At 39.4% G+C, this 12,284-nt stretch overlaps 1 protein-coding gene across 5 annotated transcripts in view; it reads right to left on the reverse strand.

Annotated features, from left to right (window-relative positions):
- The window catches only part of CLCC1 (chloride channel CLIC like 1), a 41,446-nt gene that overhangs the window by 17,419 nt on the left and 11,743 nt on the right, over positions 1 to 12,284 (reverse strand). For all 5 annotated transcript variants that reach the window (XM_075002421.1, XM_075002419.1, XM_075002420.1 and 2 more), the window contains 3 exons: positions 8,542 to 8,763; positions 6,606 to 6,746; positions 2,864 to 2,957 (listed from right to left, as the gene is read on the reverse strand). In XM_075002421.1, the coding sequence (XP_074858522.1) occupies positions 2,864 to 2,957; positions 6,606 to 6,746; positions 8,542 to 8,763 (457 nt within the window). The remainder of the gene's footprint in view (positions 1 to 2,863; positions 2,958 to 6,605; positions 6,747 to 8,541; positions 8,764 to 12,284) is intronic.

Below are 12,284 nucleotides of genomic sequence, written 5' to 3' on the forward strand. Positions count from 1 at the left end.
ATTTTATAATGTTGCAATCAAGGATTAGATGACATGTACATTTTATATCCGGTAGTCTGTTAATTTTAAGCCTTCCCCTAGAAAAATTACCTATAATTTTACAAACCTGGTTTTAAGCTCAGAAGTTAAATATATTTTCAAAAATGTCATCAATCCAGTTGAAAATTGAAGTTATACAAATATAGAAGGGAGCTGAAAGGAAAACTTTTCTTAACATTAAACCTTAGACATCAACACTTGATACAAATTAATCCTAAAAGAGGACTAAAGGGTCTGCAATTTTTGCATTATCAGTGATGAAATATCTGGCATATTTTGCACAGTCACTGGAGTTTGGGGCATTTCATTGTTATTTCTTGCATACCTGTGATGAACTGATTTTTGTGAAAGGTACTTGGAAACACTGTTGTAGTTTTGTAACTGTTAGGAGTTTGGCTCTGTCTCAAGGATGAGAGTAGAGGAGCATAAGTATATGTAAGGTCGTATTTACCTAGTTCAATACCTTAAAGCAGTGGTTCCCAAATTTGAGTCCATAGAGACTTTCAAGTTTGTCTGGGTTCTACGGATGTCTGCCCCCCAAGTCAGGGCTGAAATATGCTGCAACCATGTTCTACAACTTTTTGCACACACTGTCCACTGTTTTGTCCTCTGCTCATGTAACCTTGCATGCCCTATGCATGAGAGGCCATGGTGGAGAGGGGAGTTCCCATTCTGGCACAATAGTAGTGAAAATGAATGGGACTGGGGTACTTGGTAAGATGCCAAATAAGTCCTTGGAGAAAAGCTTGGGAACCACTGCCTTTAAGTATTTCCAAAGAGTCTTTTGTTTTGATTACTTTGGAGAATACAGCAATTAGCCACAATCAAATTTATTAAATGGTTATCAAAAAAGCCCTAACTAATATATGCACTTATTACAATGGCAACTACCCTCATTCTGAGTGGAATGAGCTGCTGAGAACATGTAATATTAATACCAGCATCTACGGGCTTATCTACCCTGCATAGCAGTACAGACCTAAGAGAAATGAAGCAAAAGTAACTGTGGATGCTGCTGATGTGAACTAAAAAGTACCTAATTTGTGCTAATGCAATTCTGTTTGAAAAAGGACTAGGGTAACACACCACCACAATCCAGGCACCTTATAGTCTACACCAGCTATATCCACTTAGAGCAGTTAGCACACAACATTCAGATAAGCTCGAAATTCTGACCCTTATAGTCTGTACTGTAGCTCCGTATTAGCTGTCTACAAGCGTTCCAGTTGATAGTTATCTTTTAAAACTTTAACAGATCTGCAACCTAACTTCCACCCTCACTCCCCAACTACTCAGATCTCTCAGAGACTCCTGATGTTAGTTACTGCACTGCCAGGGCCAGTGGGAAGGCTTTGGAGTGCATCTTCCTCCCTTTAGTATTCATCGCTGTCAAACCTAGCTAGCTTCAGAGCTAAATGGACACTCTTTGATCCCTCAGAACATGGTTGCTAACATTTTCATAGACAGTGAAATTAATTCTTTTGTGCTATCCATCATGGGTGGTTTTACAAAAGACACCACGGATGGAATATTTTAAACTTGTAAGATCGCTAGCTGTTATGGCAAGAAGTGCAGTATCAAATTAAGATAAATAATTTCAGCCATTTATTATGTAAAGTAGTTGGATTCATGCTGCAAAAATACCTGGCTACAGTTTGAGACAAAGAACATTTTTGTATGAATTCATTTGTATTGGTGAGTTAGTGTGGCCTATGTATTCACAGAGGCTCTGTCTATATGGACTCCTTCTGTTGACAAAACTGGCCGAGCATCTACATGGTTAAAGCACTCTGTCAGGAGTTTGTTGACAAAACACCTGTTCAGTCGGCAGCATTATTCCTCTTCTTGATCGGGTATAATGCATCTGTTGACAGTGTTTTGTTGACAGAGTGCCTGTGTAGACGCTTCTATTGACAGAGAAAGCTTCTGGTTCCCTGGACAGCCCTGTTTGCAGAGCTTCCAGTTAGCCATTCTATCAAGAGAGGGCAGGGCAGTCTGGCTGCTCTCTGTCGACAGAACAGCTTGTGTTTGATTTGCTTTTGTACATAGATGCTATCTGTCTACAGAGGTACTGCCGAGATTTCTCTGCTGACAGTGACCTATGTCAACAGAGGCTGCCTGTGTAGACATGGCCAGAGTGAAAAAACGAGAACAGAAAAGTGGAATTCAAGTCAGGGATTCCTTTTCTTAGTTTAAGATACTTTGTACTGAACTATACAGAACAGCTCTGGAAATGCACTAGAGAAAGATATTTTAGATACAGATTCCAGTAGTCAGTGCCAGAAAAAGTTTAAACAAAGGAACAGGTGACATACCATAAAAGGTTGTGATAATTATGTATCTAATAGTTTTAGAGACCAAATACAATACCATGCTAATTGTTACATGCCATGCCATGCTTATTGTTACATAAAGTAGTGGTTGACTCACTAAGTTATACCTTCAGAGAATTTTCAATTCAAGATTAGTTAAGATATTATCAAGCTACTTCTTGGGCGATATTGGATAAATTCATGGAGGTCAGGTCCATAAAAGGCTATTAGCGAAGGGTAGGAATGGTGTCCCTGGCCTCTAATTGTCAGAGTCTGGAGATGGATGGCAGGGGACAAATCATTTGAACATTGTCTTTGGTCCACCCCCTCTTGGGCACCTGGCATTGGCCTCTGTCGGCAGACAGGCTACTGGGCTGGATGGACCTTTGATCTGACTCAGTATGGCCATTCTTACGTTCTTATGACACCAGCACTGGCTCATGTCTTATTTTATCACTACCAGTTTTAATTTAGATAAAAGAAATTAGACAGGGAAAAATTAAACAGCTTACCAAACAGACTCCCTCTCCAGTCCATCTTCTCAGCACATACTTCATCAAAATTTCCCATTTTGGCTACATCAGCTTGATTCTGTGCAAAGGCTACCTGCAACAGAAGTCGAATTAACCTTTATAAATACTGCTTACACAAAATAAATGACTATTAGTTTCACTTTCTCCCATGAATCAATAAGTCATCTAAAACGTATTAAAAATAAAAATAGGCAAAAACACTAGAGCAAATCAAATGCAGCCAAAGCCTATGATCCCATAATGGAGGAGGGTGGGGGAAGAATAATTTTTTTGGCTAGATAAAATGCATGGACTGCTTCCTTCACAACAAGAAAGTGTGAACTGTAACTTCATCTCTATAATTGGGCTGTACCTTGACCACATACCTATATTACTGGACTATGAAGAAGATATAAGAAGTCAAATGAAAAACCAAGAATGTCCTACCATTTTCAGAGCCAAAACCATGCAACATTTTCATTGTTTAGTTTAAAATTCTAGATGTTAACACTCATCACATAATTACAGTTAGTTACAGTAAAAAACCTGTAACTCTTAAAAAAATCCTCAAGCTACTGCGTAACACAGTGGGTTACCATACTATGATTGCAACACTGAGGTTGGTAACATGCATTTTGGGGTTTCTGGTGTATTCTCCAGAATGTGCATTTCCATTAAAAATTTCTAGCTCTTCTGTTAGCAAAGAGATCCTTCTAACTATAAATAATTGTAAACTGGATAAAAAGGTACATATGATGAATTCAAGTTCCCACTTGTGATTATATAACAATGAATTTTACAAAAACATTATTTTGTATTACAATATTGGGGGTTGGTTAAGATAGCACAAAGGATTCCGAGATAAAAGTATTACACACAGAAGGAAAAAAAGAATGTATGTGGTATTATACCCAGCTATACATGACAAAACAAGTTACAATTTGTTTAAGCTCCCAATTGTTTCCCACATGCAACACAAATCTACTAGAAAGACTGTCAATGGATGCAGCAATCAGTAGGTTTAGCTCAAGATAAGCAGCATCCTAACTGAGGCAGTTATATAAAAATACCTTCTGAAAGACATTACCTCAAAAATATTTTCTGCACTAAAATTTACTAATCACGCTTGTATTAGTTTCCATCTCAGTTTTCATATGCAACAATACATGCAATGTCAATAAAGACAGCTGATTATCTTTTATTGCTACAAGTGATCAAACGTAAAGATTTTTCAAAATTTTATGGTTATTAGCTGCCCGAAATAACGAATACAGTGGCTACATCTACAATAGAAGCATCTGTCTACAGAAGCTACTGTCGGAAGAGATGTTCCTACAAAACTTGTTGACAGATTGTGTCTATACATCAAAAAAAGAGGACTGATCATTTGATCCACTCTGTTGACAAAAGGGCCCCCAGGAGCATCTACTACACAGCTTTTTTATTGACAGTTTCTGCCAACAAAAATACATTGTTTGTCTGCAGACACTCCACAAGTTTTGTCCACTTTCTAGACCAGTGTGACTCATTTTAAGAGAGGTCAATAAAACATTATTGAACATTGGTAGACTGCAGATTGTTTTTCACCATAAAGTTAAACAATTATTATTATTAACTATTGGGCATTAATAGGGAATAAATATATATATATATTTTCCCTTTAACTCTACTCTCCTTTGGATCTGTAGAAAGCCCCTCTACTAGTCACTTACCTGCAGCATATATTATATAGAAAACATGGACACAATAATGTACATGAAAGAGCAATGAAGAATTTCTTGGGGAAGAATCTAGCAAGCAGTTACCCTATTTGTGTTCTTTTCAAAATATCATTATAGCAGTTTTTTCACTTAAACAGCTCAACTTAAATTGACAAGTCATTTTTGTAGTTCTTCAGTAGCAGTAGACGTTCATTTCCAAGAGCTTCAATACATTACTTTTTAACTTTAGAGTTGTGTAAAAATTGTATTAAACATAAGTTTATAGCAGTGTTTTCCAAACTAATTTGGCCACTGAACACTTTTGGGTTTGTCACATTCTGATGGAACACATACGTGCTGGGCTTGGTCTTTTCATACTGCACATCTGCTACATGTAATGCTCAAAAGTTCATTTAAAAAATTAGGGTTTTTTTTCTGTCTTATTTTACAAGAACAAAAACAAGAGAAAATCATCTGAATGAACTACTGATGTCCTTCTGATAGGAAGATGTTTAGCAAACCTATTATTAAATATAAAAATTAAAGTACAAACCCCAAACCAAACACCAATATAAGACAAAAGAAGGATGGTTAGTCTCATTCTTTTGTAGAAAAATAGAAAGGACAATATTGTTCAAAAAACACTGTCCCTCCTTAAAGCTTAGAAAACATTTTTATGAAAAACACAAAAATTAGGTATGGAAAATTTTTTACATTTTGTGTTTTTATAAATTTGTTATTTTTACAGAAAACCACTGGACAATAAAAATAAGTAACATCTGCCAGTTTCCTTTTTTTTTTTTAAATGTGAAGCATGCTCTTGTATCTCTGTTTCAGCAGGAGTTGCATAATAACTACTACACTATTATGAATGTGTTATAAATATTAATATACCTCCAATCTAAATACTATTCAAATGCCTTAGTATTTTGATACATACTATAATTTCTTCGTATTTTAGAAGGAAAAACACCACCATCAATTTTTTTTTTTCATGGAACACCTATTTGCATCATGTGGAACAGCAGTGTTCCGCAGAACACGGTCTGGAAAACACTGATTTAAATGGGTATGTCCCTTGGGACTGCTGCCTGATGCACTGAGATACTACTGAACCTGCCTGTCCCATAATAACCTGGGCACTCTGCAATCCTATCTTGCAGAGCAGTTTTCCAGTCAGCCCCAGTGCAGACACACGGAAGAGCCAAGCCCCTCGGCTTGTAATACAGAGAGCAGACAATACTGTGAGGGACAAATTCTCAGCACACAGTTATAGAGACACAGCCTGAACTCTAGATAAAGCCATCGCATTCCATACTGAGATTTATACAGTATAAGCTTATGAAATTCACCTCTTTCTCAATGTAAAGAGAGAGATGCCCACACTCCTTGCCCCTCCCCCAGGCAACAATTATATATAGTGGGTTTAATAAAATCACTTTTGTTTATTAATACATATGAATAAAAAAGTAGGATTCAAGTGGTCACAAGAGATAGCACACAGAAAAAAAAAAGCAGTCAAGTAGCACTTTAAAGACTAGCAAAATAATTAGGTGAATAAAATAAATTATAAATAAATTATTTTGCTAGTCTTTAAAGTGCTACTTGACTGCTTTTTTGTTTTGATAGTATATAGACTAGCACAGCTTTCTCTCTGTTACTAGAAAAAAATAGGTTACTTAGCAAAATAGAACATGCAAACCAAGCTTAATATTCTAAAGAAATTAGCTGCCCTGAGTATTCTTGCCCATTTTTGTGGTCTTTCAACAATATTTCCCAATTTTAAAAATGTTTTCTCCCCTTGTTGATATGTAAAAGATGTCCACAATAAATCAAAGAAATTAACCATACACAGGAACAACTAATAAAACTAAACTAAACCTAAACTAATAATTTGTGCAAGCTGAAGTCTCTATCACAGTATTCAGTTTGGCAATCAAATGCATTTTACAAATGTAAGAAAACCAGCAACTGTGATTTAGCATGGTTTTAACACTTAGTCTGAAGGAAAAAAAAAGAGCCAGTATTGCTGATTAATTTACCTTATATAAGTAGAACCAGTTCCAACCAAAACTGATGAGAAAACTGACGAATAAAATACGTTTTATCTGAGTAACCCAACCAATGTGTGTCCACAGCTCAGTAGCTACAATTACCATAATGCACACGGAACACAGGAGTACCTGAAAAGGAAATGATGGAGGAAGTCATGAAGCAGATTTGAAATCTGTCACGCCTATTGAAAAATTCAGGCCAATACAACTGAGAGAGTTACAAACTTCTCTCCCTTTTCATCTTCATTTACCTAACTTGCTTCAAGACAGAGCTTGGTAAGTTTATGGAGAGGATGGTACAATGGGACTGCTCAGCCAATTTGCAATTGCTAGCAGCAAATATACTCAACAGCTGGAGACGGGAGACTAGATGGAGCTGGGCTCTGAGTTACTACAGAGAATTCTTTCCAAGTATCTGACTGGTGTGTCTTGCTGACAAGCTTAGGGTATAACTGATCACCAGTCATATTGGGAGTAAAGAATTTTCTCCAAGGTCATAGTGGCAACGACGCTATGGAGTTTTTGCCTTCCTCTGAAGCAGAAGGCACAGGTCATTTGCAGGATTAAGATAGTGTAAATAATAGATTCTCTGTAACCTGAAGGCTGTAAATTATGACTGAATTTCAGTAACTCAGACAAAGGTTAGGGTTCTACTACAGGATTGGGTAGGTAAGATTCTGTGGCCTGAAACATGAAGGAAGTCAGACTAACTGCTCATCAAAGGGAAAGTGATGAGAGGCCGAGAATGAGTGAGGAAAACGAAAGGGCACTGAGGAACAAATGGACAGAGGAGTTATGGGACTGAACAAAAAAAAAAAAAAAAAGAGGATCATGAGAAGGAAAAGAAATGTTGAGAAATAACGGAACAGATTCAACTCATCCAGACCACATTCACATTAGGAGACCGTTGCCTCTTTTGAAGAGCAGATCCTCTGCACTGTGGGGAAATATTTTCTATGCGATGAGAGTTACTACCATAGCAAAATACAAGAGTCATATCAAATCAGCACTGGAACAGCAAAATGTCTGATGCTCACAAACAGAGAATTGCATCTGCAGCATGCCAGCAAGGCAAAGCTATTGTCAGTGGTTTAAAGCAGAATAACAAAGTGGCAGCAAGACTCCTCTGCAGGGCCTTGCAGGGAGTAAAGGAGAGACAGCACAAGGAAAGAACAATGAGAAAGATAAAAAAAAGCACCAGCGTGGGCATGATGTATCAGATAAAGAATAATTAACCATCCAATACATGGATTTTTACTTTGAATCAAATACACAGGCACATTTTGAATTATAAAGACATTTAAACTTATGAATTTTAATTCCACAGAGTCTCTGTGGTGAATTAATACCTCTATAATCATATATGATTAAATCTAAAGACACAGAACTATCAAAAGCTACCACATTTAAACAAATCCTTCTATTTTTAACCCCACCATGAGCAAGCACATGCTATAAATCAACCCCAAGGGCAGAATCAGAGTCCAAATCATAGCTTTCTAAGGGTATCTCTGAAACCCTATAGGTTAAGATCCTAGGCCACAATATCTGAAACTGAAGACAGGTTCTAGGACTCTGAAAGATGCACAACGAAATGGGCCATGCCATACAAAGATCCAAAAGATGGAGGAGAAAGAGAAAAAACTGTGAGGCCATGTATGAGTTTCAAGCAGAAAGAGGGATGCGAAAAAGGTAGGAGGTAAAACAAAAATTAAAAATCCCAAGTTTTAGCAGATAAGTCATCTTTACCTGCTGGGATGGAAGACATGAGCAGTGCTCATCTAGCACTTTATGGGGAAAAGAGCACAATAAGTTTTATTTATTTTGATCTTCTTCTCTTTGCAGGATAGACTACTCAATGATGGCTTGGCCTATTAAAGAACCCTGGAAAATACAATAGTACTGAGAATCCCTTATTTCTTACCATAAGCATATTGTATGGATCAACTCCAAACGTGTCCTCAAACTGCCATTTCCACAATTCATAATCATGATGTTTAAAATTAATCAGAATATTACTAACAGCATCATCCAAAGCGCCTGATTTCCATTCCTCCTCATTGAGAAATCTATTGATCTCCAAAAGAGCCTGACTTGTAAGGATGATCTCGGCATCATAGTGCACAGTGTCAATGTTTCCATCAGGCTAAGAGAGAGAAATACAAACAATGGTTAAACAATCTATGTGCAATAACAAATCAGAAGGACAAATAAAAACCATGAAGAACCACAGAACACTAGAAGGAACCTCGAGCAGCCATCCAGTTCAGTCCCCTGCATTCATGGCAGAACCAAGCACCATCACACCATCTCTGACAGACATCTGTCCAACTTGCTCTTAAAAATCTCCAATCACCCGAGGCAATTCATTCCAGCATTTAGCCACCCTGACAGTTAAGTAGCTTCTCCTGATGTCCAAACTTAACTGCCTTTGCTGCAATTTAAGCACATTGTTTTTTTGTTCTATCATCAGAGATTAAGGAGAAGAATTTTTTCTCCCTCTTCCTTGTAACAACCTTTTAGGTACTTGAAAGCTATTATGTCCTCTCTGTCTTTTTTTTCCCCAGACTAAATAAACCCATTTCTTTCAGTCTTCCTTGATAGGTCATATTTTCTAGACCTTTAATAAATTTTTACTGCTCTTCTCTGGACCTTCTCCAATTTGTCTAGATCCTTCCTGAAATGTGGCACCTAGAACTGGACACAGTACTACAGTGGAGGTCCGACCACAGCAAAGAATGGAATTACATGTCGTGTCTTGCTTACAACACCCCATTAATACATCCCAGTATGTCTGCTTTTTTGCAAGGGTATCATAAGGTTAATTCATATTTAGCTTGTAGTCCACTATGACCCCGGATCTTTCTGCAGTACTCATTTCTAGACATTCATTTCTCATTTTGCATGTGTGAAACTGACTGTTCCCTACTAAGTGGTATACTTTGCATTTGTCCTTATTGAATTTCATCCTATTTGCCTTGCACTGTTTCTCCAGATCATTTTGAATTATATTATCCTCCAAAGCCCTTGCAACCCCTCCTAGGCTGGTATCATCCACACACTTATAAGTGTACTCTCTATGCCAAGGGTGCACAAACTGAGGGGCAGGGGGGAGAGGGGTTGTGTAAAATTTCAAGGGGAGGGGGCACAGCACAACTGGCTCCTCCACACATACACCCCACGGCCTCACTGCAGCCTCTGTCAGGTCTGCAGTGCTGCCTGCTTCCCTGCCTCCATCCGTTGGCTTCACTTCCAGTCCTTCCCCCACCCTCCTCACAGGGGCTTCTGCAGTCTTGCTATAACCTCAAGCACAGTCTGCCACCATTGTGTTGTGCCCCTTTTGTTATCAGCGATTTCTGTCTCAGCCCACTCCAGGTGCTACAGGGTAAAGTCCTGTTTCAACCTTCTGCACTTCCTCGCCCTGCCTCCCATGCTGAGGATGCCTGCTGGAAAGTGAAGGTCAAAACTGAGACACAATTCACACAACACACTTACCTGTAGCATGAATAGGTCTCTGTCTTTACAATTAGTGAAATGTTCTTTTTACAAGGCCGCTTAAGACTTCTCACGGATGACAAGGATTCAAACTGTGCATTGCACAAACCATCACTTATCCACACCAATTCACTGTGGACATGGCAAGCTACTGTCTGCTTCACTAGTGGTGGGTGCAAAGCAGGCTGGTGTCCTGGAGCAGGGGGAAAAGTTTTTTCTTTTGCTGGAGCAATCCCCTGAAAGGAAAACCTACCTGTACTGGGCATGCCAGTGTCTGGGAGCAGAATCTGCAGAGCCTGGCAGCTATGTGGTGAGGGGGAAGGGTTTGATTCCAGCCACATGAACAGCTGGGTGAGGAGGGATCCCTGTAAAGTGAAAAGAAATGCTGGGCAGGGAGCAGGGTGGAAGATTTCCAGGCACATGCCAGTTTCTTGGCAGGCCCCAGGGCAACTCTCAATCAGCAAAAAGACCACATAAAGCAGGGAAAACCAGCACCGGACATGCCGATGTGTGGCACCAGGGTCCACAGAACCCAGCAGCCACATGGCAAAGGAGAAGGGTTTGATTCCAGCCACGTAGTAGTAACGATGGTTCTTCAAGGTGTGTCCCCATGGGAGCTCCACATCAGCTGCTGGGCTCGCCCTGTCACCACAGACTGGATATTTTCAGAGCAGTGATTAGCTGGGCCATGCATGTGCAGGAGCGCGATCACGTGTGATCCAGTCTGAGCCAGTTCCTCAAAGCCATTTCAGAAGTGTGTATCTGAAAGACTTAACAAGAAAAAACTCTGAAGCAGGGAGGAAGGGCAGATAGAGGAACACCCACAGGGACACACCTTGAAGAACCATCATTACTACCCAGGCAAGTAAACTTCTTTTTCTTTTTCAAGTGGTCCCTGTGGATGCTCCACATCAGGTGACTTCACAGCAGTGCCCTTAAAACATGGAGAAGGGTACTGGAGTTAGATATTGTCTGTCACAGAAAGATGCGTGTCTTCAGCCAGTTGGTGATGTATAACTTAGGGCTTGGCAAATGTCTCGTAGGACAACCACATTGCTGCTCAGCAAATGTCCTTTAAAGGAACACCTTTGAAAAAGGCAGACAGTGCCGCCATTGCTCTGTAGCGTGAGCTTTGGGTGGAACAGGTAATGTCGTTCTATGCAACGAATAGCATGCAGTGATATATGAGGTGATAATGGTTTGAGATCCTCTGTGATAACAGTACCTTGCCCTTAGATCTCTGTGCGAGGGATACTAATTGCCTGTCTGTTTTTTTTTTTTAAAGGCTTTGTCCTTTCTAGATAAAATGCGAGCTCTTACTTCCAGAGAATGAAGCCTTGTTTCCTGACTCGAAGTATGCAGTCTGGGATAAAAAGCCAGCAGGATGATTGGTTCGTTTATGTGGAATTCAGAAGAAACATTGGGAACAAAGGCAGGATGTAGAAGGAGCATCATTGCCTCTTTGGTGAATACTATATATGGCGGAGTCGCCATCAAGGCAGTCAACTCGCTAACCTAATGAGCAGATGTAATAGTCAAAAGGAACATGGTCTTAAAAAGGTAAGATGTAGTGGAATAATAGCCAATGGTTCACATGGTGGCCTAGATAGTGTGTCTAGAACCAAGTCTAAATACCATGTAGGTGAGATAGGTTTGTGAGGAAAGTACAAATTGGCAAGGCCTTTCAGAAAATGCACCGTGTTCAGTTGTGTAAATACTTTGCTCCTTCACTCGTGGGTCTAAAGGCCAAAATGGCTGCTAAGAGCACCTTTGAGGATGGTAATTTAAGGCCTTCCTGTTTTAAGGTGGAGTAAATAGTCCAAAATAGCATGTACAGGGGCCTCCAGTGGACTTAAGGCCCTGGTAGGTATACTCTTGCTGCTGTAGAGTTGAAACAGGCCCCTATAAATTCTACGTTCTGCATGAGCTTGGTTGTTGATTTTTGTAGACTGATAATGCAGACCGAGTGATTGGAATATCTTCACAGTGACAGATATCACAAGAAGGATGTCTGAGGGTGAATGTCCTTTCAACAGGCAATTGTCCAGGTATGGAAATATTATGACGTCTAGTTGATGGAGATAGGCTGATGCTACCAACAGGGTCTTTGAGAAAACCCTGGGTGCCGTAGAAATGAAGAGTAAAACCCAGTACTCAAAGTGCTCTGTGCCT

Source organism: Carettochelys insculpta, chromosome 9 (assembly GCF_033958435.1).
Source record: "Carettochelys insculpta isolate YL-2023 chromosome 9, ASM3395843v1, whole genome shotgun sequence".
Classification (NCBI taxonomy): Eukaryota; Metazoa; Chordata; order Testudines; family Carettochelyidae; genus Carettochelys; species Carettochelys insculpta.